Source organism: Rhinolophus sinicus, chromosome 3 (assembly GCF_057876585.1).
Source record: "Rhinolophus sinicus isolate RSI-liver-muscle chromosome 3, RSI-T2T, whole genome shotgun sequence".
In the NCBI taxonomy this organism is placed as follows: Eukaryota; Metazoa; Chordata; class Mammalia; order Chiroptera; family Rhinolophidae; genus Rhinolophus; species Rhinolophus sinicus.
Window position 1 is genome coordinate 92,164,367 of NC_142503.1, and position 21,515 is coordinate 92,185,881.

General features: G+C 56.9%; 3 protein-coding genes across 4 annotated transcripts; 1 reads left to right on the top strand and 2 right to left on the bottom strand.

The window, feature by feature from the left end:
• Positions 1–1,976: 1,976 nt before the first annotated feature.
• On the bottom strand, positions 1,977–8,507 carry ALKBH4 (alkB homolog 4, lysine demethylase). Its single transcript, XM_019752791.3, has 3 exons — positions 8,350–8,507; positions 5,752–5,949; positions 1,977–2,856 (listed from the first exon to the last, which is right to left on the bottom strand). Exons 1-3 carry the CDS (start codon positions 8,470–8,472, stop codon positions 2,269–2,271), a joined length of 909 nt encoding a protein of 302 aa, XP_019608350.1. The 5' UTR covers positions 8,473–8,507; the 3' UTR covers positions 1,977–2,268.
• Positions 8,508–8,570: 63 nt separating this feature from the next.
• LRWD1 (leucine rich repeats and WD repeat domain containing 1) lies at positions 8,571–15,056 on the top strand. 2 transcript variants are annotated; one of them, XM_074328398.2, is made up of 15 exons: positions 8,571–8,796; positions 9,273–9,507; positions 9,604–9,720; positions 10,190–10,330; positions 10,583–10,687; positions 10,958–11,080; positions 11,159–11,273; positions 11,476–11,585; positions 11,764–11,971; positions 12,414–12,486; positions 12,586–12,726; positions 14,085–14,176; positions 14,353–14,508; positions 14,588–14,703; positions 14,790–15,056. In XM_074328398.2, the coding sequence occupies exons 1-15, from the start codon at positions 8,717–8,719 to the stop codon at positions 14,928–14,930; spliced, it is 1,953 nt and encodes a 650-aa protein (XP_074184499.1). In that variant the 5' UTR covers positions 8,571–8,716; the 3' UTR covers positions 14,931–15,056. The 2 variants fall into 2 exon arrangements, with proteins under 2 accessions (XP_074184499.1, XP_074184500.1); XM_074328399.2 differs by having other exon boundaries at positions 14,591–14,703.
• A 314-nt stretch (positions 15,057–15,370) lies between these two features.
• POLR2J (RNA polymerase II subunit J) lies at positions 15,371–18,989 on the bottom strand. The gene is made up of 4 exons (XM_019752793.3): positions 18,832–18,989; positions 17,564–17,653; positions 16,316–16,490; positions 15,371–15,597 (listed from the first exon to the last, which is right to left on the bottom strand). The coding sequence occupies exons 1-4, from the start codon at positions 18,882–18,884 to the stop codon at positions 15,562–15,564; spliced, it is 354 nt and encodes a 117-aa protein (XP_019608352.1). The 5' UTR covers positions 18,885–18,989; the 3' UTR covers positions 15,371–15,561.
• Positions 18,990–21,515: the final 2,526 nt, after the last annotated feature.

Here is a 21,515-nt window from a genome sequence, read left to right on the forward strand (position 1 = left end):
CCAAAGGCCTGTGCTCATGGCAAGCTCCAGGCCAGCAAACTGCTATCTGTGGACCATTTTCCCGGTAAGCCCAGCAAGCCTGCTGTGGCCGGGCCCACTTACCACCCAGCTGATCTGAGCCGACTGTCCTGACTCGGATGCTCCAGAAGGTTGAGGGGTAGGGTCCACGGAGCCCTGGGGGCCCAGTGGGGCGAGGTGGGGGGAACTGAGCCGACTCCGCACTGGGCCCCTTTAGGCCCTGCAGAGTCCTTCCCAAGCCTGGCTGTCCCCGCAGGGTACTGGGGACACAGCACAGGCAGGTTCTGTGCAAGTGTCCACAGGAATAACCCAGAAGGTGCTCCCTGGACTGAGCTCAGCCCCCTCCCGCCCCCGTCCCCATCCCCGTCAGGACCAGCCTGGGCCTCACCACCCCACTCTGAGCACAAATAACCGGCCCAGGTTTCCTCATCCTTTCGAAGCAGGGCAGGCTGATGGATGGCAGCCAATCTTGACTGACTCTGCAAGGCGGTGCTTCCGTGTTAGTATGTTCCCACAGGCCCCTACCTTCGCCTAGTCTGAGGCTGCACGAGCATTAGCACAGACCACACCATCTGTACCAAAAGAATGTGCTGAATGCAGGAATGGCCACTGAAAGCACAGGGTTAAGGAGATGTCGTAGCCCTCAGGCTGCGCCTCTGGGACCAGCCCTCAGAAACACACAGGGCATGGGCCGCAGTGGTGCCCAGCAGAAGCCTGGCCAGACCCCGGCCCCATCCCAGTGGGTGGTTTGGGTGACACAGTGGACACCTGGGGCCTCAAGGACAAACTGCTCGTCACCAACTTTACTATGATGTGATGGAGTGTTTCTTAATGTGCTCTGTGGGATTATAGGAAGGGCCAACCTGTCAAACGCGGGCCAGCACTGGGTGATTCCAAGGGAAACAGGTTTCTCCACTGAGTGACTCCCCAGTCTTCACAGGCCTCGCCCTGACGAGTCTTGGGGTGCAGCGTTTCCCAAACAACCACTTCCCAGAGACCTTTATTGGTAGAGCATCAGGCAGGCTCCAGAGGTGGTGCTCTACAGCCCAGCCACTCAGGTAGAGGCTCCCCAGGGCCCTACGGAGCTGCCCACCATGCGTGCATGCCTTCTCAGCTGGAGCCCCAGCCAGGCTTGCATCTAAATGCCCGGCGTGAAGGACCCAGAGTGGGGTCTGCGAGGGCCTGGACGTCACAACAACCTGGGAAGAAGTGGTCCTCCATCCTCCTGCTCTGAGCTGACCCAGGGAGCCCACCGCCCTCCCCACTGTGCAGCTGGGCTCACTCAGCCACTAGAAGCCCACATAGCACCTCCGCTGGGGCTTCCCAGGGTTGTCCTGTCTGAGCCAGTGTCTCAGCAGCTGCAGTGCCCTTCACAGGCAGTGCACAGTGGCCAGTGTCTCCCCTAACTTGCCAGCTTTCCAGTTCCAGAGTGACTGTGAAGACCAGTGCCGACCGTGCAACTTTCCAGGCTGTGATGGGGCACTGGCCCCTCAAGTTTGGCTCCCAGCATGTGGCCGGTGAGCCAAGTATATTTTGTCCTATAAGAAGCAAGAAAGTGAGCGGGCCACGCAGGCCCAGGGACATCGCCACCTCCCTCCACCTCCACAGCATGCTCACCTGACCACAGGTGCACGGGGGCCAGCTGCTCATCCAGGTGAGCACCCCATCGCTCTGGCACCAGGTGAACCACCTGGGAGCTTTGGAGACATTTCCTACTTTTTAACACATGTGGGTAGGGGGGAGGGGGATACCAGACTCTCAGATTTCCGTGTCCTCATCATACCCCACACAGAAGCAGAATCTGACTCAGAAGCTGTCACCAGCTCTGAAAGCTGAAATCATAACCTCAAATCTTCTATCAATTCCGTTTTCTGATCCCACACGCTACCCAAATGGAGGGATTTCAGGGAGGAGTATAGGAAAACCTCACTGAGAGAGATGGATAAAGGAGAAGATGGTTGTAAGTGGTGCCAATGTTTTTTAAACTCCAATTACGCTACTGCCCTTAAACTGTGACAAATGACTGCAACAAGCGGCCACAGTGCAGGTCAGAGGGGACGGACCCGAGGCACAGCCCCACCAAACCAGTTCCGTGGTGTCAGCACATCAGCAGTCTTCTCTGAAAACCTAATCAGCTGGGACGAAAGACCCTTGTGCTGGGCTGCCCCCTTCAATCCTGGCAAAGGGTCACCGGTGGAGCTGGTGCCCCTGGCCAGGCCCTGTGCCAGCTGCTGTCCCCAGGGAGGCAGCTCACATGGGCCTCCCCTGAAAGGAGAGAGAGATTTGCAGGAGCTCCTGCCCCAGTTCTTGCTGCTTCCCACCAGGACAGAAGTCTGCCGACAGCTCTCTGAAGGTGACACACACGCGCCGGGCCTCAATGTGTCTGCGGTGGATGGCATGCTGCCACTGGTGCCGCGCAGCACCAGTGAGCACAAGCAGAGCGCGGCGGGGCAGGGGGATGGCCACCTCCACCTCCTGGCACAGCACGGACCTGCTGGGGGCCATCACACCTTCCACCAAGGCCTCCGGGAAGCCCGACGGCGCCAGACAAAGCAGCAGGCTGCCGGGCGCCTCCCGGGACATGGACAGCACAGTGGGCGACAGCAGGTTGAGGCTCACCAGCCGCTCCCCCCACAGCCAGGTGTCGTCCAGGTGGGGGTCGATGGCCGAGCCCCGCTCCGGGCAGTAGTCCAGGTTACACTGCTCCACAGGCCGGAAGTCCTCCAGGATGGGGTAGAGGCCCATTCTCCGCACCACCTCCCGGCTGAAGCTGGGGAGGCCGTGGAAGCCGGCCGTCTTGAGCTTCTGCTTCCGAAAGTTGACTTTGGGGCCGTAGTCCTGAAGGATAAGCACGAAAAGGAAGTGACAAAAGTCTGAGTTTACAGAAAGGGTATCACAGACTAGGTCTGAAGAATTCAGTCACCGTGACCCAGAAAAGCAAAAATTTCTGACTTCGTAAGTCTGACATGTGGGCAGAAAGAGGCCGGCACCAGAGATATAAGTAACAGCAAACATCAGACGGCAGTAACCGCTAAGGAAAACATAAAGCAGGATAGGGGGATACGAAGTGTCGGCGGATGTCTTAGCCCAGGTACCCCACCCAGAAGGCAGAGCTAGAGACAAAGGCCCATGTGTAGGTAGTGTATCCGGGCCAAGATGCAGCGAGGGAGGGAAGGCCAATCCAAGGCAGCATTATCGACATGGGCAACACTGGGTACATGTGGGGTTCAGAACCATGAGGGGGGACAGTTACCACTTGACACAGCAACTCCACTCCTAGTACACACCCAAGAAAACTGAAAACACGTGTCCACACAGAAACTTGCACATGAATATTTGTGGCAGCACTATTCACAATGGCCAAAAAGTGGAAAGAACCCAGTGTTCGCCAATGGATAAAAGGATAAATAAATGAAGGCATATCCATACAATGGAATATAATCCAGTCAAAAAATTAATGAAGCACCGACACGTGTTGCAGTAATGAATCATGAAAACATTATGCTCAGTGAAAGACAGCAGACACAAAAGGTAGTATGTTATATAATCCCATTTATATGAAGTGTCCAGAATACGCAAATCCAGAGAAACAGCAAGTAGATTAGTGGTTGCCGGGGACGGGGGAATGGGGAGTGACTGCTAATAAGCACGGGTTCCCTTTGGGGTGATAAAAATGTTCCAGAACTAGATAGTGGTAATGGTTGCACTCCACTGTGAATCTACTAAAAACCAAACCACCGAACTGTACATTTTAAATGGGTGGATATGTGGCTTCTTCTACAAACCTAAACAAACAAACAAAATTAGGGAAGAGCCTTTTAGAATACACCTCAGATTTATGGTCTGAGGGATGAAAGAGGGGAGCATTTTGCTGGTCCCCCTTAGTGGAGGGGGGCTCCATCTGGTGGAACTGACTTTCTCCTCCCAGGCTGGCATGTTTGGGGAGAGCCTGGGCGAGCAGCCTCCCGCAGGCCAACCCTAGGCAGCAGCAGGCAGACAGCCCAACGTGGGCGTGCAGACGGACAAGGAGCTGGAGCTTTAAGGACCAGGAGGCTGGAGGGCCTGCTGTGAAGGACACCAGGCAGCAGCCGTGGAAAGAAAGGTGGGGCTGGAGGCCAGCGCCGGGCCCTTCCGGGCATTGTAAGGACTTTGCGATTATGCTGAAATGGGAGGCCTGGAGGGTCTGTGACAGAGCAATGACATCTGATGAGGCAGTACTGGAGTCACTTTCTGTGGAAAACTGACTGAAAAGGGGTGAGGCCTGTGGCAGGAAGCCCCTGCAGGAATCCCGGCAAGGGCACCGGGGGCTGGGATCCAGGTGGTAGCAGTGGAGGGGGTGGGGTGGGGAGGGTAGCCTCAGATTCGGGATAGCTATTGAAGGCATCAAGCTGATGGGAATTACCAATGAGACAGGGAAATCTGGAGAGATCCATGGTTTGCAGCCTGCACAGGTGGAAGATGGAATCTGCCAAGATGGGAACACTGCAGGGGGTGCAGGTGTGGGCAAAGAAGCAAAGCTCAGTTCAGGGCCTGACCACTAGAAGCCTGGGATGGAGAGAGGAGCTGGAGTCCCAAACACAGCGACAGTGTGCAGGGCCGTGACTCGCTGACGTCAGCAAGGAGCAGGAAGAGAAGCAGCCCAAGGACTGAGCCTGAGATCCCATCGCTGGGTTAGGGCACGGCAGTCAGTGATGGAAGTGGTTTCTGAGTGGGTTAAGCAGGAACAGGAGAAGAGGAACTGAAGACAGAATCAATAACTTTCGAGGAATTCTGCTGCGGAGACGAGAGATGGAGCTTACTGGTGGGAAAGCTCCAGTCGAGGCAAAATTCATCTTGGGGAAAGAGGGGAGCAATGCTGAACAAGGTCTTCTGAGTAGAGGGGGACGGCATCCAGAGTACAGGTGGAGGGGACTCAGAGAGAAGGCATGGGCACGAAGGGAACAGCACCCAGCCAGGGCAGGCAGGGGGCACATGCACCTGTCTTCTCAGCGGCAGGGCCATCCGCGGAGGGTGAGCAGGGGAAAAGAGAAGGTTTGGCAGGAGAGCAGCAGAGCAGAGGACCTAGGGGAGGTTGGTATGACCGGCGGACCAGGAAGGACCCAGAGCCGGGGAGACCTGCCAGCAGGCTGCACATGAGTCCAAGGGGGGGAGCTGGACTCGACCAGGGCTGTGGAGGAGCAGAAAGAGTAAGATGAAGTGAAGGGCAAAAGGGCAAGGGGGCACCCGAGGAAGTGACTGTAACAACTGGCCGTGGTACAGGCTAAGGAAAGACCATGGGAGACGGAAGCAAAGCGAGAAGGTGGATGGACGGATGGACGGCTCCAAGTCCTGGGGCGGACAAGGATTGCTGGAGATAAGCAATGGAAGGAGCGAGCTAGACCGAGAGGAGTGGGACTGAGGGAGAAGCTGCGATCCCTGACAAAGGGCAGGTCTGGGACTTGGAGGCCTGAGGACACGCGAAACTGATGGGGAGAGAACTTTGGATGGGAAGGCATCGCGCAGCCTTCAAGAAACGCTCCCTGAAAGTCATCAGCACTAGGCCAGCGGGCGCGAGGGGCAGAAGGAGCTGAGTTCACCTGCGACCTGTTGGGAAGGTGGGCAGGCCAAGCAGCCTGCGAAGGCCCCTGGTGTGGTTACAGAGGAGGGCGCTGCATGGGCGGTGAGCAAAGGGGCCCAGGAGAGTGACTGTCTTCTTTGATCAGCCAACCCTGCTCCCTATCTGGGCCAGCCTACCTGCTTTCTCCGTCCAGACTGTGAGAGCTTCCAGGGCTCACGGTCCATCAGCTGCACCATTTCAGTTTCCTCCTCTCGGGTCACGAAGTCTTCTAACAATGTCACACCGGGGAAAGGGAAGGCCCATCCTTCAAAGTCAGACTCCTCAGCCCCCACGGCCCAACCAGTGTCTGAGTAGTAAATGAAACGGTGTGTTTTCTGCAAAAGAAAGACGGAGGTCCTGGAGCCCTTGGAGCCTGCCCTCCAGAGGCCCTTTTTGGCTGCAGCTTCTGCTTAATGGTTCATCCTCCCCAAAAACACTTTGGAAGGCAGCTGGAGTCTAGAGGGAGGCCGACCGCAGCCTGGGGCTGCCTCTTGGGAAAGGCCCTCTCACTTTCCTCATCTGTAAAAGGGAAGAGCATCTGCATAACCATTTTTCATTCTCCATTTTATAAATGAGGAAACCAAGGCTCGGTAAAGCCAAGGAACTAGCCCGAGGCTGCACAGCTGGGAAAGCCTGAGTCCATACTGTTCCTGTGTCGTTGCAGGGTATCTTCTGTCCTCTCCAGCCTCCTGAGGACTACAGGTATAAAAGCATCCCGCCCAGACCAGGGCTTTGAGAAATACGCTACCCCTAAAGCTGAGGCCCTAGGGCTGTCCAAGGGGTAAGCAGCACACACTGGGAGGCCAGACAGGACAACCCTCTCCAGCCCAGGTGGGGATGTCTCCGGGCCCTGCCCTCCTCTGTGGCAGCCAGAGGCACTGCCTGTATTGCCCTTCGAAAAAGAGAACTTGCCGGTCGTCTGCGAGGAGTGCCAGGCTGACAACCTCCTGCTGCAGGGCGTCTGGGATCTGCCTCGGGTTTCGAGCAGGGGCCATCCTTGTCTCAGGCAGCTGCCAGCCAGTGACTCAGCACGGGTCTGGCCATTTCTGCACAACACGGGACTCCGCTACCAGGCAGTCTGCTCTGGAGCTCCCTGCTGGGTCAGCCATGACTGCGTCAGATCCGCATGGCGGTCTGAGGTCCTCCCTGACCAATTAATTCTGCTTCCTCCCCCTTTATGTTCCATAGGCATTACTACCAGCCCGTCTTTAAACCACCACGTCCTCTGTCTCTGGCACCTCACATGGGACATGTTAAAAATGAGGAGTCATCCTGGACATTCTGCTTCTCCCTCAGCCACTAGGTTGGGAAGGTGCCACCCCCAGTGTCCTGTGTCTCCACACCCATGACCACGGGCACTGTTCAGACCTTCGGCACTTTTTTTTCCTCTTCGGTTTTTAATTATGGTAAAATATATAACATAAAATGTACCATCTTAATAATTTTTAAAGTGTACAGTTCGGTGTGTTAAGTATATTCACTCTGTTGTGCAACTCATCTCGAGAAGTTTTCCCCCTGCAAAACGAAAACTCTATACCCATTAAACAACTCACTCCTTTTCCTCCCCCCCCCCCAGCCTTAGGTAACCACGGTTCTACTTCTATCTCTATGATTTTTGACTATTCTAAGTACCTCATAAATATGCTACATAAAATTACATAAATATACAGCATTTGCCCTTTTGTGACTGGTTTATTTCACTTAGCGTAATGTCCTCAAGGTTTATCCATGTTGTAGCATGTGTCAGAATTTCCTTCCTTTTTAAGGCGGAATAATATTCTAGTGTACGTATGTTATCCCTTTTTGTTTATCCATTTATCGGTCAAGGGACAGCTGGATTGCTTCCACATTTTAGCTATTGTGAATAATGCTACTAGCGACATGGGTGTGCAAATCTCTCTTCAAGACCCTGTTTTCAATTCTTTTGTATATATCCCCCGAATTCTTGGACCATGTGGTAATTCTACTTTTAATTTTCTGAGGAAACTTCACATTGTTTTCCACAGGACCTTCTGCACTTTTAACAAGGACACTGCAATATTTTCTTCACTGGCTTCTCTGCCTTCATACCTTGCTATCAGCTCTCAGGATCTTCCTAAAATTCACATGTAACTTCCTTTAAAACATTTCAGGAGCTCTCCACGGCCCTCAGGACAAGTCCAGCCTGCCCAGTGGCCACACACAAGGCTCTCTGTGGTCAGGCCCCACCGACCTCATCTCCCTCACCGTTAGCATCACCCACCTTCCAAGGACAAACCTCTACCCCAGGCCTTTACCCAAGCAGCTCCCCCAGGTGGACCGCCCTTCCAACCAATTAAAATACTTCCAGGCCCAGTTCAAAGGCCGAGTCCTTTTTCGTTAACTGTGATTAATTTTCTCCTCGCTGATTTCCGTCCAAGGCCTGCTGGGCACCTTTGCACTGGTTTTCGGCTCCCTCTACTCCTTCCATGTCGTCTCTCCACGGGCCGCGAAGGTCCCAGGCCCTGACCTGGGAGGGCTACGTGGAAGTTTGCTATCAGAATTCCCGGTCCCAGAGGTTAGCTGTGGTCGGCCTGCACCCACGTCCTAGACCCTTGCCCACTCCTCAAAGCCCGCAATTCCTCACCACGCAACGTCCCCACGGCGAGGGCCCCTAGCACGGTTTGACCCGGGGCCCGTATTCATGTCCTATCTGGGCCTTAGCTTCCCCATATGAAGAATGGAATTTTGGGCGCGCCCCCTCTCCCATCCCTTACTTGCGGGGAGTGCTGCCAGGGCGGATCACCTCCGCGCTGCCGCTCGCACATCAGACAGGTCCGGACGCCCTTGCAGCCGCATTCCCGAAGGACCTCGGGGGCCGCCACCACCGCAGCCGCCATCGCAGTGTACTGGCGGGCAGTGCGCAGGCGCGGGACCAAGGGTGCCGCTGGGAGTTGTAGTCCATGCTTGGGGCACGAGGCCCGCGGGGCCGCTTCCTTCCGGTCGTCGCCACCGAAGGACTAGCGAGGCGCCACCTCCTGGGCTCCGTCAGCCGCCGGCGCCGCCACGAGACTCCCGGAGTCGCGGGCTCAGCCGGGCGCTGGTACCGCAGATACGGTCATCGCGGTCCTCAACCTCCTCGCCATGGGCCCCCTCTCGGCGCGGCTGCTGATGCAGCGGGGGCGACCCAAGAGCGACCGGCTGGGGAAGATCCGGAGCTTGGAGTAAGAGGAGAGCCGGGGTCCACGGGCGGCTGGGGAGAGAGACGAGTACCCGGCACTGTTATCGCCGTGTCGGTTACGCGGAGTCTCTAATCACTTGGGCCAAACGCCGTCCTTGTCATTAGGAGATGGGCCGGTGGGCCCCGAGTTGCCTCACCCCGAAAAGGGCCCGGGCTGTTAGGGACAGGCAGTCGTGCAGAAAGAGAACTGAGCAACCTGTTGAGATAATTATAGAGGGCCTGGGGAGCACAGAGGAGCCCCCCCTCCCACCTAGAGGATCAGGAAAAGCATCCTGGAGGGGGCCAGTTGCCCCGAGTTCTAAAGTAGTTACAAGATTTAAAAAAGGGTGTTGGGGAGAGGTTGTGGGTGCACAATAAATGCCGGGAGAAAAAGTCTTCAGAGGCACCCTGGGCTGCCATAGGTGTGGGGCCGGAGGCCTGCCTGCCCCTTGAGCCCTCGCTTTCTGACCCCCACCCCAGCCTGTCGGGGCTGAAGCTGCTCTCAGAGCATTTGGACCCCAAGCTCCTGTGCCGCCTGAAGCAGCTGCAGGAGCTGGACCTCTCCAACAACCAGCTGGAGACGCTGCCTGCCGACCTGGGCTTGTCCCACCTGCGCATCCTCCGCTGTGCCAACAACCAGCTGGGGGACGTCACAGCTTTGTGCCAGTTCCCACAGCTGGAGGAGCTCAGCCTGGAGGGCAACCCCTTCCTGACAGTAAGTGGGCGCACCCAGCAGCCCAGTGCTGGAGGCCAGCACTCTGTTGTGTCTAAGCTTAGCAGCCCCTGAGCCATTCTTCCCTTCATCCCCCAGGTCAGCGACAACCTGAAAGTCTCCTTTCTCCTGCCCAACCTGCGCAAGGTGAATGGCAAGGATGCTTCCTCCACTTCCTCTCAGGTGGAGAACCTGAACCGGGAGCTGACCAGCAGGGTAAGGGGGTGTCTCTGGGGTTTGGGAGCAGTCGGGGGCCTTGAGGAGCAAGTAACAGGCTTGGACACGTGAAGGACACTGAGGGGAAGAGTTACAGGGGCTCTCTGCCCCAGCACCAAGTGGCTCATATCCCATAGCCTGACACATTGCTCTGAGACTGGTTGTGGTGCTTGGCCTCTTGTCCTTGGGGGTCGGGGGGTCCCGCCCTCCATGTGTGCAGGCAGGGCCCAGAGGGTAGGCTGAGACACTTCCATGGTAACTTTACCCGGACCAGCTTCTCCTTTCTGGGGCTGCTACTCGTGTGTGTGCTTGGATTTGTGCAACCTGTAGCTAAGGTTGTGGTTCAGGGAGGCTTCCAGGAGGCAGGGAGGTGGAGACACCTGTAGCCATGAGATCGGGGCAGAGGGGCCGTGGAGGGTCCAGGAGAGCTGGGTTGGGCTAAGTCTGGATCTGGTTCCTCTCGTGCCAGGTCACAGCTCACTGGGAGAAGTTCATGGCCTCCCTGAGCCCTGAGGAGGGAGCTAAGAAGGCCCAGGCTGACTTCGTGAGGTCCGCCGTCAGGGATGTCCGTTACGGCCCCGAGTCCCTCAGCGAGTTCACCCAGTGGCGGGTATGTCCTCACTCACTGTGCTGGGAATCTATTTTCCCAGTCCCTTGCCGGCTCCCATGCCCTGAGCTGCCCTGGAGGTCTCTGGCCATGAGAGGCTGTGGGGAGTGGGGCAGGTCAGGAAAGGCAGCCCTGTTGGGTGGAAAGGCCTTTTCCCAACTCAGGAAGTACAAGCTCCCTCTGACTGAGTGTCTGAGGAGGGGCTGGGGGCCCCCAGGACTGTGCCCCACTTCCTGATGGCCTGGGCCCACCCAGGTACGGATGATCTCTGAGGAGCTGGTGGCCTCCGGTGGGACCCAGGTGCATGAGGCAGACATCCAAGAGAGGTCCTCAAAAGCCACAGCTGCCCAGAAGTCCATGGTGAGTGTGGTTCCATGTGGCTCCGGGGACTCGGAGGGCCTGCCTTGGCCCTTCCTGGCTAGGGGGGCTGCAGGGAAGCAGGGGTCCTGGAAATGAGCCCGAGAGACAGCTCTGATACCTGAGCTAGTGCCCTCTGCCTGGGCCAGTCCTTGCCTCTTGCACCCATGGGAGGGTGTGGGTCAGCCTGTGATGGGAAAGGAAGAAGCCCTGGGTATATGGGCCCATGGTCACCAGGCCCTCAGCCTGCCACCCAACCCCGATCCCCCACAGGCAAGGCCAGTAGCCTTGAAACGGCCAGATGATGTCCCGCTCAACCTCTCTTCCAATAAGCGGGTGTGCACCTCCACACTGGCCCAGGTGGAGGGCAGCCCTGTGGGCGCTGATGGCAGCCAGGTAAGCTAACGAGGTGGCAGGGAGTGTGTGGCTGGGAACAAGGGTTGGGGCAGCTGTGACCCCCTTTTGCCCCCACAGCCTGCCCTGAAGCTGGAGCCCCTGCACTTCCTGCAGTGCCACAGCAAGAACAACAGCCCTGAGGACCTGGAGACCCAGCTCTGGGCCTGCGCCTTCGAGCCGGCCTGGGAGGAGGGTACATCCTTGGGCCAGCAGGGCCAGAGGAAAGGCCACAGGGCCCAAGCAGAATAAGTCTTCTGGATGTGGGTGGGGGTGGGGGATGCTGCCTCCAGGGAGGGGGCTGCCTGGGGGGATGGGGAATCGGGAGGGGCGTCAAGGCCAGGAGGAGGGAACTGCAATACAGAGAATGTTTTCACTAGGCTGATCCCTCAAAACAGGGCACACAGGGGCCACGTCTCAGACTGTGGCCACATGTGGCGGGGAGGCCGTGTGTGTCATCGACTGCCAGACGGGCATCGTACTGCACAAGTACAAGGCACCTGGCGAGGTGAGTGCCAGGGCCCGGCTCAAGCAGGGTGGTGGGCAGCCTTGGCTCCTGGGCACAGGAGCGCCACCTACTCACTAGGTGACCTTTCTCTCTGCTGCTGGGCCTCAGTTTCCCAGGCCTGATCCTGCAGGCATGTGCTTTGCCCCGTGCTGAATGCTCCCCACCCCCCCACCCCCAGGAGTTCTTCTCGGTGGCCTGGACAGCCCTGACGGTGGTCACGCAGGCAGGCCACAAGAAGCGCTGGAGCGTGCTGGCAGCTGCTGGCCTGCGGGGCCACGTCCGGCTGCTACATGTGCGTGCTGGCTTCTGCTGCGGGGTCATACGGGCCCACAAGAGGGCCATCGCCACCCTCTGCTTCAGCCCTACCCACGAGACTCACCTCTTCAGTAAGACCCTCTCCCGACACCCCCAGGGCTCCCCCAGCACCCCTGTCCTGCAGCCTGCCGCCTCAGTGCTCCCTCCCTGGGATGGTAAGGAGCTCCTATGGCTGGCAGCCTCTCCTGGCTGCCAACGTTGACTCTGGCTGTGGGAGAAGCAGCGTGGCCCCGTGGACAACTGACTGGGCTTCAGATCCTGGCTTTTCTCCCCACCTGCTCTGTGGCCTTGGAGCTTTCCTACAGCCTGGGGCACTCTGTCTGTGACCTGGGCGGGTGCCCCTGGGCCTCCGTGTGGTGAGCCCAGTGAGGGGGATGTGTCAGCACACCCGTCAGGTCAAAGGGAGCGTTGTAGACCCTCCCTCCCTGCTTCAAAGGGGTTGAAGCCGGGGACGCCGCCTGTGAGCGGGAGCAGGGCAACTCAGGGCCACCTCTCCTTCCCATCCCCCCTCAGCGGCCTCCTATGACAAGCGGATCATCCTCTGGGACATTGGGGCGCCCAACCACGACTACGAATTCCAGGCCAGGTGATGCTTTGGGGCTGGGCTAGGCCGTGGAGGGCAGGCTGCCAGGCAGGGCGGGCACCAGGGTCCGTGGCCTCATGTCTCCCTCTCACCTGCTGGCAGCCAGCTGCTCACACTTGATACCACCTCTACCCCCCTGCGCCTCTGCCCAGTCGCCTCCTGCCCGGACGCCTACCTGCTGGCTGGCTGCGAGGGTGGCTGCTGCTGCTGGGATGTGCGGCTGGACCAGCCTCAGAAAAGGAGGTGAGGTCGGACGGGGACGCCTGGAAAGCCAAGTCTTGGGACTGGACAGCTGCTAGTCCAGACGTCTGACCAAACCATGCACGCTGCCCCTTGTGGAATGCTGGGAGGATGGTGTCAGGGCAGGGACAAGGCTTTAGAAGGGCAGGTTGAGGCTTGTGGCTTATCCGTGCCACCTGGAGGGCCGGAGATTGTTCAGCATGGAGTCCCTGCCCTCCTGGGGCCCACAAGCCTCGTAGGGGAAGACGGGCATTAGACAAAGGTGGCCGATTAAAATCCCCGAGTGTGATGTCAGCTGTGAAGGAAAGAGAATAAGGTGCTCTGAGAAACAGGAAGACTAAGGGGACTGAGGAGGAGACCAGTGGCAGATGGATAGGTTCTCAGGCTCACGTTGTCTGCGTGAGCCCTGCAAGGGATTCCGGTGGGCGGAGAGAGGGAAGGTGCACGCACAGCGGGCATAGCATGTGCAAAGGGCCAGTGGTGGGAAGAACTGGCTGGCTGGGGAGGTCTAACCAGTTTGGAAGACCAGAGGAAATGGTACAAGATGAGGTGGCAAGGTTGCTTGGGCCATGGTAAGATTTTGAATTTTACTTGAAGTGCAGTGAACAGCCTGGGAAGAATTTTAGGGTGGGTGGCAGAAATGAAGTAGCTGCTACGTGGAGGGAAATAGTGGAAGCCTCAGCAGACTGGTGTCGTCCAGCCAAGTGTTGGTGGTAGCCCTGTGCCACGCCTGCGAGTCAAGCCCAGGGCCTGCCACATCTGTCCCTCCCTGCCCATGTCTGCCAGCTCCCCAAGTCCTGTGGCATTTCTCTCCCCATCTCAGATGTGTCTGCTTCTCCTCAGTTGGTCTTTAGCTGCCTTTCTTGCTCCAAGCAGCCTCTGCAGGATTCTGGGCAGCTGATGGGTGACCTTTCCAAGCAGTGTGACCCTACACTCAGCTTGGAAACACTCAGCAGCCACTCCCCACTGTCCTCAGGGTCATAGCAAACCCCTACCCAGTCTCTCCTTTCTCAGGCCCCAGCACTCCGCCATAAATACCTACCCCACTGGTCAGCTGGTCACCCTCCTGCTCATCTAGTCCCAGAGGTGCAGCCCCTCCAGAACCCTCCCTGGCCATCCCATCCCCCATCCTGGAAGAACCAGCCCCTCATGGTTCTGAGATGCTACCACCTGTGACTCAGGCGCTGGCTCCCCCTTCCAGGGCAAAGCTTAAACCCTCCAGGGCCCAGAACAGACCTTTTTGGTTGCATCTTCTGGGCAGGGCCCAGAATAGGGGCCCAGGGAATGATTCTCATTGAGTGAGTGAGAAGCTCTTCGTGTACGCAAGGAAGAGCTAACTGGCGTCTTCCATGGCCCCACAGGGTGTGTGAAGTGGAGTTTGTCTTCTCCGAGGGCTCCGAGGCCTCAGGCCGGAGAGTGGATGGGCTGGCGTTCGTGAATAAGGATGTCGTGGGTGAGTGAGCCCAGATAGGGCGTCTGGCCTGCTGGGACCCAGAGAGGCCCTGGTAAGGCCGTGGGTTGTTTCTTCCTGGGCTGCAATTTAAGTCCGAGAGCTTCTGAGGGGGGCCCCACTGTGGAAGAAATGCCTGAAGAAGGGCCCCCCAGGCAGTTCTCCCTTCTCCCCCACAGCTTCCAAGGGGAATGGCCTGGGCACCATCTGCCTGTGGAGCTGGAGCCAGACGTGGGTGGGCCGAGGCAGCCAGTCCACGGTGGCTGTGGTGGTCCTGGCTTGGCTCCAGTGGTCACCCACCAAGCTGGCCTACTTCTCGCTCAGCACCTGTCCTGGTGAGCGCGCCGCACCGCCCGTCCTCCCCTCCACCTCTCAGCGCTCTGCCCCCACTGACATTCCCATCTTGTGTCGCAGCAGATGAGGGGACTGTGCTGTGTGGGGACGAGGAGGGCAACGTGTGGATCTATGACGTCAGGCACGTCCTGACGCAGCAGTCCCCGCTGCCGGCAGCCCCGCAGGCCCCCACACAGGTACGCACACCTTCCCCTCTCCCCCCGCTGGGGACTGCTGCGTGGTCGCCAGGAACGAGCCCAGCGCCCCTCTCTCTCCCTATCAGATCCTTAAGTGGCCCCAGCCGCGAGCCCTCAGCCAGACGGTGACCAAGACCATGGTGAACATGGTGGTGGCCGACCCCTCCTTTACCTACCTCACCGCCCTGACAGACTCCAACATTGTAGCCATCTGGAAGAGACACTAGCCTCGAGCAGGAGCGCCTGCCTCTATCGCAAAGTACCAGGGACAAGACTTAACTTATTCAACTTTTGGTCTAATGACAGAGATGTTTCTATTGGTGACTATTTTTATTAAACTCTCTACTATGTAAGAGAAGCCTGGGATTACTGCTTGTGGGCCCCACCTGGTGGTGCTACTTTGAGTAGGGCAGGCTGACATGGGAGGCTTCCACAGCAGACTCATGAAGTTACCCTTGCCTAAGACTGCCTCCAGGCAGCCCCCGGCTTCCCAGTTGTTGGTCCAAAATGACTTGTTCCTGCCAGCCTCTCAGACAGAAATCTGGGTCTCCAGGCCAATCTACTCGGAAATGTGGCCCCCGAGTGGCCTCGAGACAGGTTATCTACCTCCACTGAGCCTGACAATCCATTTACTGTGAAGTCACTTCTGCGGCAGCTCACATCCGGGTCTTTTCCTCCACACTTTATTAGGAAGATGAAGCAATCCATGTAGAGGACACACTGGTGTCAGGGGTGAGGGGCTCCCCAGGTATCTCCCAGGAGGTCCACAGCTGGGACAAGTTGCTTTCTTCCATTTGGTGCCTGGAGAAGGGCCCGGTGCAAGGTAGGAACTGGCCAAGCAAGACTCCTTCCAGCCCACTATTCAATTCCTTCTTGCTTGTCTTTGATGGCCACCTGAGGGAGAGGAAGAAGGCAGCGCATTTAGCTGGAATGGCCAGGTAAGGATGTTGGAAACAGCCCCAGCATCCCTGACCAAGGTCTGCCAGGAAACTGCTGCCATAGCTCCAGGGTGCAGTCACAACTGAACAGAAGCAGGAAACCAGGGAGCTGGGCAGCCAGCAACCCAAGGGACCCCCTAAGCCAGCCCCACCTGCTTCATCACTCCTCACAGCACACATGCTGCTGCCTGGGGCAGGAGTTGGGTGGAGCAGAGGCGCTTCTTGGTGAGTATATGACAGATGCTGAAATCTGGAAGGCTGTGGACCTTTCCCACTCTACATGTGTCTATAGACTTTGAGGCCCCTGCCTGAACAGGTGTGCCCCCACCCTAGGATGAGCTGCCCCCTAGACAGATGCCCTAGAAGCGGTCAGCACCAGTGAAGAGCTTTGGAGGAACAGCAGCAAGGGGGCAGCACAAGGAGACTTTGGAGCACTAGGTAACGTTCCTGCCCACAGATGCTGACAGCAGGTGCCATGCCTCAACTCCTAACCCCTTCTCCACACTGCTGAGAAGCGGTGGTGGAAGTCCTTGCTGTCATCACCCCTTCCCCCCAGATAAGTCAGGGGAAACAACCCTGGGTGGTCCTAGGTGTGGGCATGACAGCCCTGCAGCTCTGGGCACACAGGCTGGCGTTCTGACGTCCCCTCTCCCCCTGCACGTCCAGCTCCTCACCCGGAATCGCTCTTCCAGCAGGGAGAGCTCGCTGATGAGGTCTGTGATGGCATTGGTGAAGGCCTCCTGAGGGCTGTAGTCCGGGGTGGTCTGCACGCGGATGATGATTTTGTGCTCCAGAGGGTGGGGCACTTTGTAGCCAGCAAACAGCACCTGGGGGTCCTTCAGCAGCTGCCTGCGACACGGGGATCAGCAGTGAGGAACGCTGAGCCGAGTGCCCCTGGGGCTCTGGCCCCTTGGAGCTTACCAGGCCTAGCCAAGGGGCCTTCCTGTTGCAGCTGTGGCTGGGGGCTGACACTAGGTGGTTCCCTACACTTGGTTTTTAGTTGTCCCCCCCCCCCCCCCCCCGCCAAAAAAGTCTTCAAGTAAAACCTAACTTTGGAGAAGATATACCATATGGAGACTCCTCCCACACACACCCCTACATCCATGAGGATCAAGAATCTTAGCTAATAAACAGGTTTTCCAGTAACTTCTTTCCTGAGGGGAAGTCAGGGACCCTGCAATGACCCCAAAAAGACCTCCCTAGGCAGTAAGAATCCAGCCAATGTTCAGTAAACCAAAACACACAAGGCCCGTTCCTAGCCCAAAAAGAGCATCTGGCACGGCAAACAGGCAGCAGGGGGCGAAGGCCCCAAGCCCTGAGCAGTTAGCAAAATGGAAACAAGTCCTTTGGAAGGGGCTGGCAGCTGCTGTCCACACCCGTGGGGTGTGTTCTATGAGGGCTGGTGAGGTGAAGCCTGTGCTGTTTGCTGGACACGCAGGTGTTTTCTCCAGAGCAAGGTGTCATGTGTGAGCACCTTGCAAGGTAGGGACACGGCTCACAGCAGAGGAGCAGCAAAGCCCCCAAAGGGCCTGAGTGCCCCACTGGCTTGGCCCGGACAGGAGTCATCCAGACAGGTGGGCAACCCCACCCCCTACTTACACCAGGACACCAGGCAGGCTTCTGCCCACAGCCTAAACACGCAAACCTGAGGAAGGCACAGAAACTAGGCCTACTTGCGGCTTCCTGCACATTCACTCACTCGCTCTATCAGCTAAATGAGCCAGGAAGAAATGTGGCTATGTGAACAGATACGCGTCGGCGTCCCTTTGAAGAAAAGGTACTGGCATGTGAACTGCCAGAGCGAGCCATCAGAAGGACTTCTTGTAGCTCAAAGAGACTTAAGAAAATCTTCTGGAACTTGTGCTTTGCCTCAAAGAGCCCCATCAAACATAGCCCCCAAGAGCCTTGGACTTGGAACTTACGATTTAATAATGTTTCCTAGTGTATGATCTTCTTTGTTGATGGTGAACAAGCAGGCATTGGGTACCTTGGTGTCCTTGTTAATGGTGATCCTAGGAAGAGGCAGAGGCAAGAGATGGGGGCAGGGGCTCCCTCCTCCGAGGAGTCTAAACCCTGCCCTTCAAGGCAGGCTCAAGTCCCACCTCCTGGAAGCCTGTCTCAATCTCTTCATCCCATAAAGCCCTCTCTGACTCAGAGCAGCAGTGTGTGTATACTCTGACCCCAGTAACGCCGATTCTGTGGGACCCTCACCTACTCTGGATTGCTCCTTTTTCCCAAAGCACAGTTTCTCAACCTTGGCACCACTGCCATTTTAAGCCAGATTATTCTTTTTGGTAGGGGGCTGTCTGTACATTGTAGGATTCCTGGCTTCTACCCATTAGATGCCAGGAGCGCCCCCTTTATGACAACCCAAAACGTTTGCAGACATAGCCAGAAGTTCTGGGGGGTGGGGAGGGGGGGGCAAAATGGTCTCCAGTTGAGAAGCACTGCTCTCAGAGAGGCTGAAGTGGCTGGCAAGGGCTAAACATAGAGCCCTGCACACCAGGCCGTTAAGACAATGAAAAGCCAATGTTTAAGAGGGTCTTCTAGATGCTGAGCTCTGGACTAAGCACTTTACAGAAGTTACCTCATTTACTCTCCCCTTAGATTTACTCATAATTTAATACAGTAATAAGCCCATTTTCTAGATGATGAAAGTGGGCCTCAGGCAGACTAATTCACTTGCCCAAACACAGAGTCCTTAAGCGGGGGCAGCAGGAGCCAAGCCCAGGCTGTCTCACCAGGAGACTACATTTTCCTTCAGCCTGCAAGCAATGCAGGTTTTACACAAGCCCATGGAGACTGGATAAGAGCCTCACAGCCATCTCTTTCTGGCGTCAGCAAGGAGAATAAAGGTGGTCAGCTAGGAGACGAGGAGGAGGCTGCCACATCCCAGAGGAAAAGGATTTCGGAGGCAGCCATCCTGGGTTCCAACACAGACCCGCCACTTCCTGTGCGGGGGAATTACGTAACCTCTCTGAGCCTCAGTTTCCTCATCTGCAAAGGCAACAGTCACCACCGCTTGGCAGGACTATCTGAAGTCGGGCAGACACAGGCGCCCAGCGCTTTGCGAGCTGACGCTCAAGCAAAAGCTGCTTCTGCCCGCCCCGCAGGAGAGCAGGAGAAGCCCCAGACGCTGCAGAAGCCGACGACCGACAGTCGCAGGCCTGACCCTCCGCTGCCCACTTACTTCTTCTCGCCTTCGAACAGCAAGAAGGACTCGAAGGCGGGAGGGGCGTTCATCCTGGCGCCGCAGCCTCCGGCAGAGTCACCACCACCTCCAGGGCGCTTTCCCGCGACTTCTTCCGGGTTAGCCGACGGTGCCAAACACGTGTGCGGACCGGCTCGTTGCCCCCTACTGGCCTGGGGGATCTCGCGCAGGCGGGAGGCCGGCTGGTGGCTCTGCGCATGCGTGGGTCCGGGGGTCCCTTCTGGCCTTCACCCTCCTGTGACTGCGCTGGGCACTACCTCTCTTCTCCCCATGCCCCTTGATCCCTCTTGGGAAATGTGCCCTTGGAGTGCACAGCAAGAGGCCCCCGAGTGGACAATGGAGCCACGGGGTAGTGGATAGGTGTGGCTGGTGGGGCTGACAGAAACCTCTCAGGCTCGTGGGTGTCCATCCCTTAAACCAGACGGCTATGTATGGATAAGCCCCCTGCTAAGGCTGCCTGGGCAGATTGCTACAAGCCCCTGGCTGTGTTATCACTGGCTTGCCAAGTAGGCTTGTGTCCTAGTGAGCTTATTAGGGGGACAGTTGGGTGAGGGCTGAGGGAGGCGGCAGGTGTATAGAGGTGTGAGAGGTGCTGCGAGGGATAAGTGTACCGTCCGTTTGGGTTGATAGCCTGTAAACTACAGCTTAGTATACAGGCCCTACCTGAGCTGTTTGGAGCAACAGGGACTGGAGTCTCAGCTACTGGAGCCCTAACAGCTTCCCAGCCGTTTCCTAGGTCTGAGCAGCAGCCAAGGAGCCCCCAAGGAAATCTGGAATTTCACTACCACTTCCTACTTGAGCCTTGAGCCCTGGGGTGAGGAAGCGTCGTTCACTGGAGGTCTACAGAAACCTTGACTCTCCAGGTCAAGTGGGTGGCAGCCTCTTTAACTGGCGAGGAATAGAAGGCAATGAGGGTAATGATGTCCCAAGGTTGTCACCCCTACCCTCCTGGGCCCTGAAAGTGTTTGGACCGAGGATGCTACCATTGCCACAACTGCAGGGGCCTGGAGGTGCCGAGGGAGGCTGGCCGCCCTTAACTGGGCTAGGGACAGGGTGGGGAGAGGACTTTTACCCAGCAGAGGCTTCACCCTCCTTGCCACTGTGGAAGTCTGTCCTCTCTTGGGGAGTTCTGGTCATACTCACCCTTTGATTCCCAGACCAACATGAGATTCTGGGCTCCAGAAGTTGTCAGCCCTCCCCGAATCGAGCCTTCAGAGGCTCAATTTTGGTGTGCCCCAAGAGGAGGCCAAGTGACCATTCCTATCTTCCGGTAAGACAGGCCTGCCTGGCACACTGTGAAAGAGGCTGCTGGACATGTGATGATAAATATTGGGGGGTGGGGTGGCATATTGTGTCAGTGTAACACTGGAACGTGGCTGAACAGGCCTGACCAAGGCTTGTATGGCAGAGATTGTCAAACGGTGAGGGCTTGTGAACCAATCAAGCCTGCCGAGTTTTTGTAAATAAAAGTTTTATTGGAATAAGCCAAGCCCATTTGTTTCTTCATTGTCTATGGCTGCTTTTGTGCTCTGAGAGTAATTATGACCAAAACTTGTGTGCCTGGGCCTTTAAAATCCCTAATCTTGGGGAATGGACCTGTGTTTGACTTTGATATTTTATTTATTATCAAACTGAAGTTATTTATGAACTTGTAGGTTTGTATCCCATAGAGAAGAAAACTCCATTTCCCAATTTTTTAACATCACAATCTTATTCTAGTATTATTTTCCCCCTTCTTTTGCCTCCCCCCCCCCCCATTCCAGTTCAAGCCATTGTTTCTCAGTCTAGTTGTGTAGGACACAGCTCCCTGGCCCATGCTGGTGTTATGAGCCTGTGCCGCCCCCCCCCCCCCCCCCCCCGGCTGAGGCAGTCGGTCGCCAGTCATCGGTCAGCCACTCACAGGAGCTCACGGCAGCTCTCGCCGGCCGCTCATGGCAGCACACGGTAGCCCACGGTAGCCCACGGCAGCCCACGCTGACCTCTGGCTGCTCACGGCAGCCCAACTCCAGGGAGAGCTGTTGTTCACAACTTAGCTGTAGAGGGTGCAGCTCACTGGCCCATGTGGGAATTGAACCAGTGACCTCGGCATTAAGAGCATGGCGCTCCAACCACCTGAGCCACCAGGCCTGCCCTTTATTGTAGCATTCTTTCCTCAAAATGCTTACAAATACCTAGCTTCTCAAAGTGCTCTACAAACCAGCTTTACCAAACATTCATTTCCTCTTTGATGTGTAAAAATCTGATACGTTTATTCTGTATTTGTGTAAGTTATTTCCTTTTACATACTTGAAAATTACACTTTGGCAGGAATTATACTTTTCCAAAAGGAAGTTGGTGGGAATTTGCCCAGATTTCCTACAGGACAGGCCCAGAGGATGAAAGATGTACATACCATGTGAGCTGGACCCACTCAGGGTTTCCCAGGATGCCTGCCCTGTGCTGCCAGCCTGCCTCCTGGGCAGCAGGGCTCTGTCTGAGGGTCCAATCAGACCCTTAAGACATCTGGGGGACTTGACCCAGGCTCTGGGTGAATAACAGACGTGGCAATCCCAGGGTGGGGGGTGTTGGTATAGAATCCCTGGGCAGGTAGGTGTGACCTCCGGCACCCTCCTGTGCCATGGGCAGGCAGGAGTCTCCTTTGTCCCTCTTTTTTCCCAGGTGGC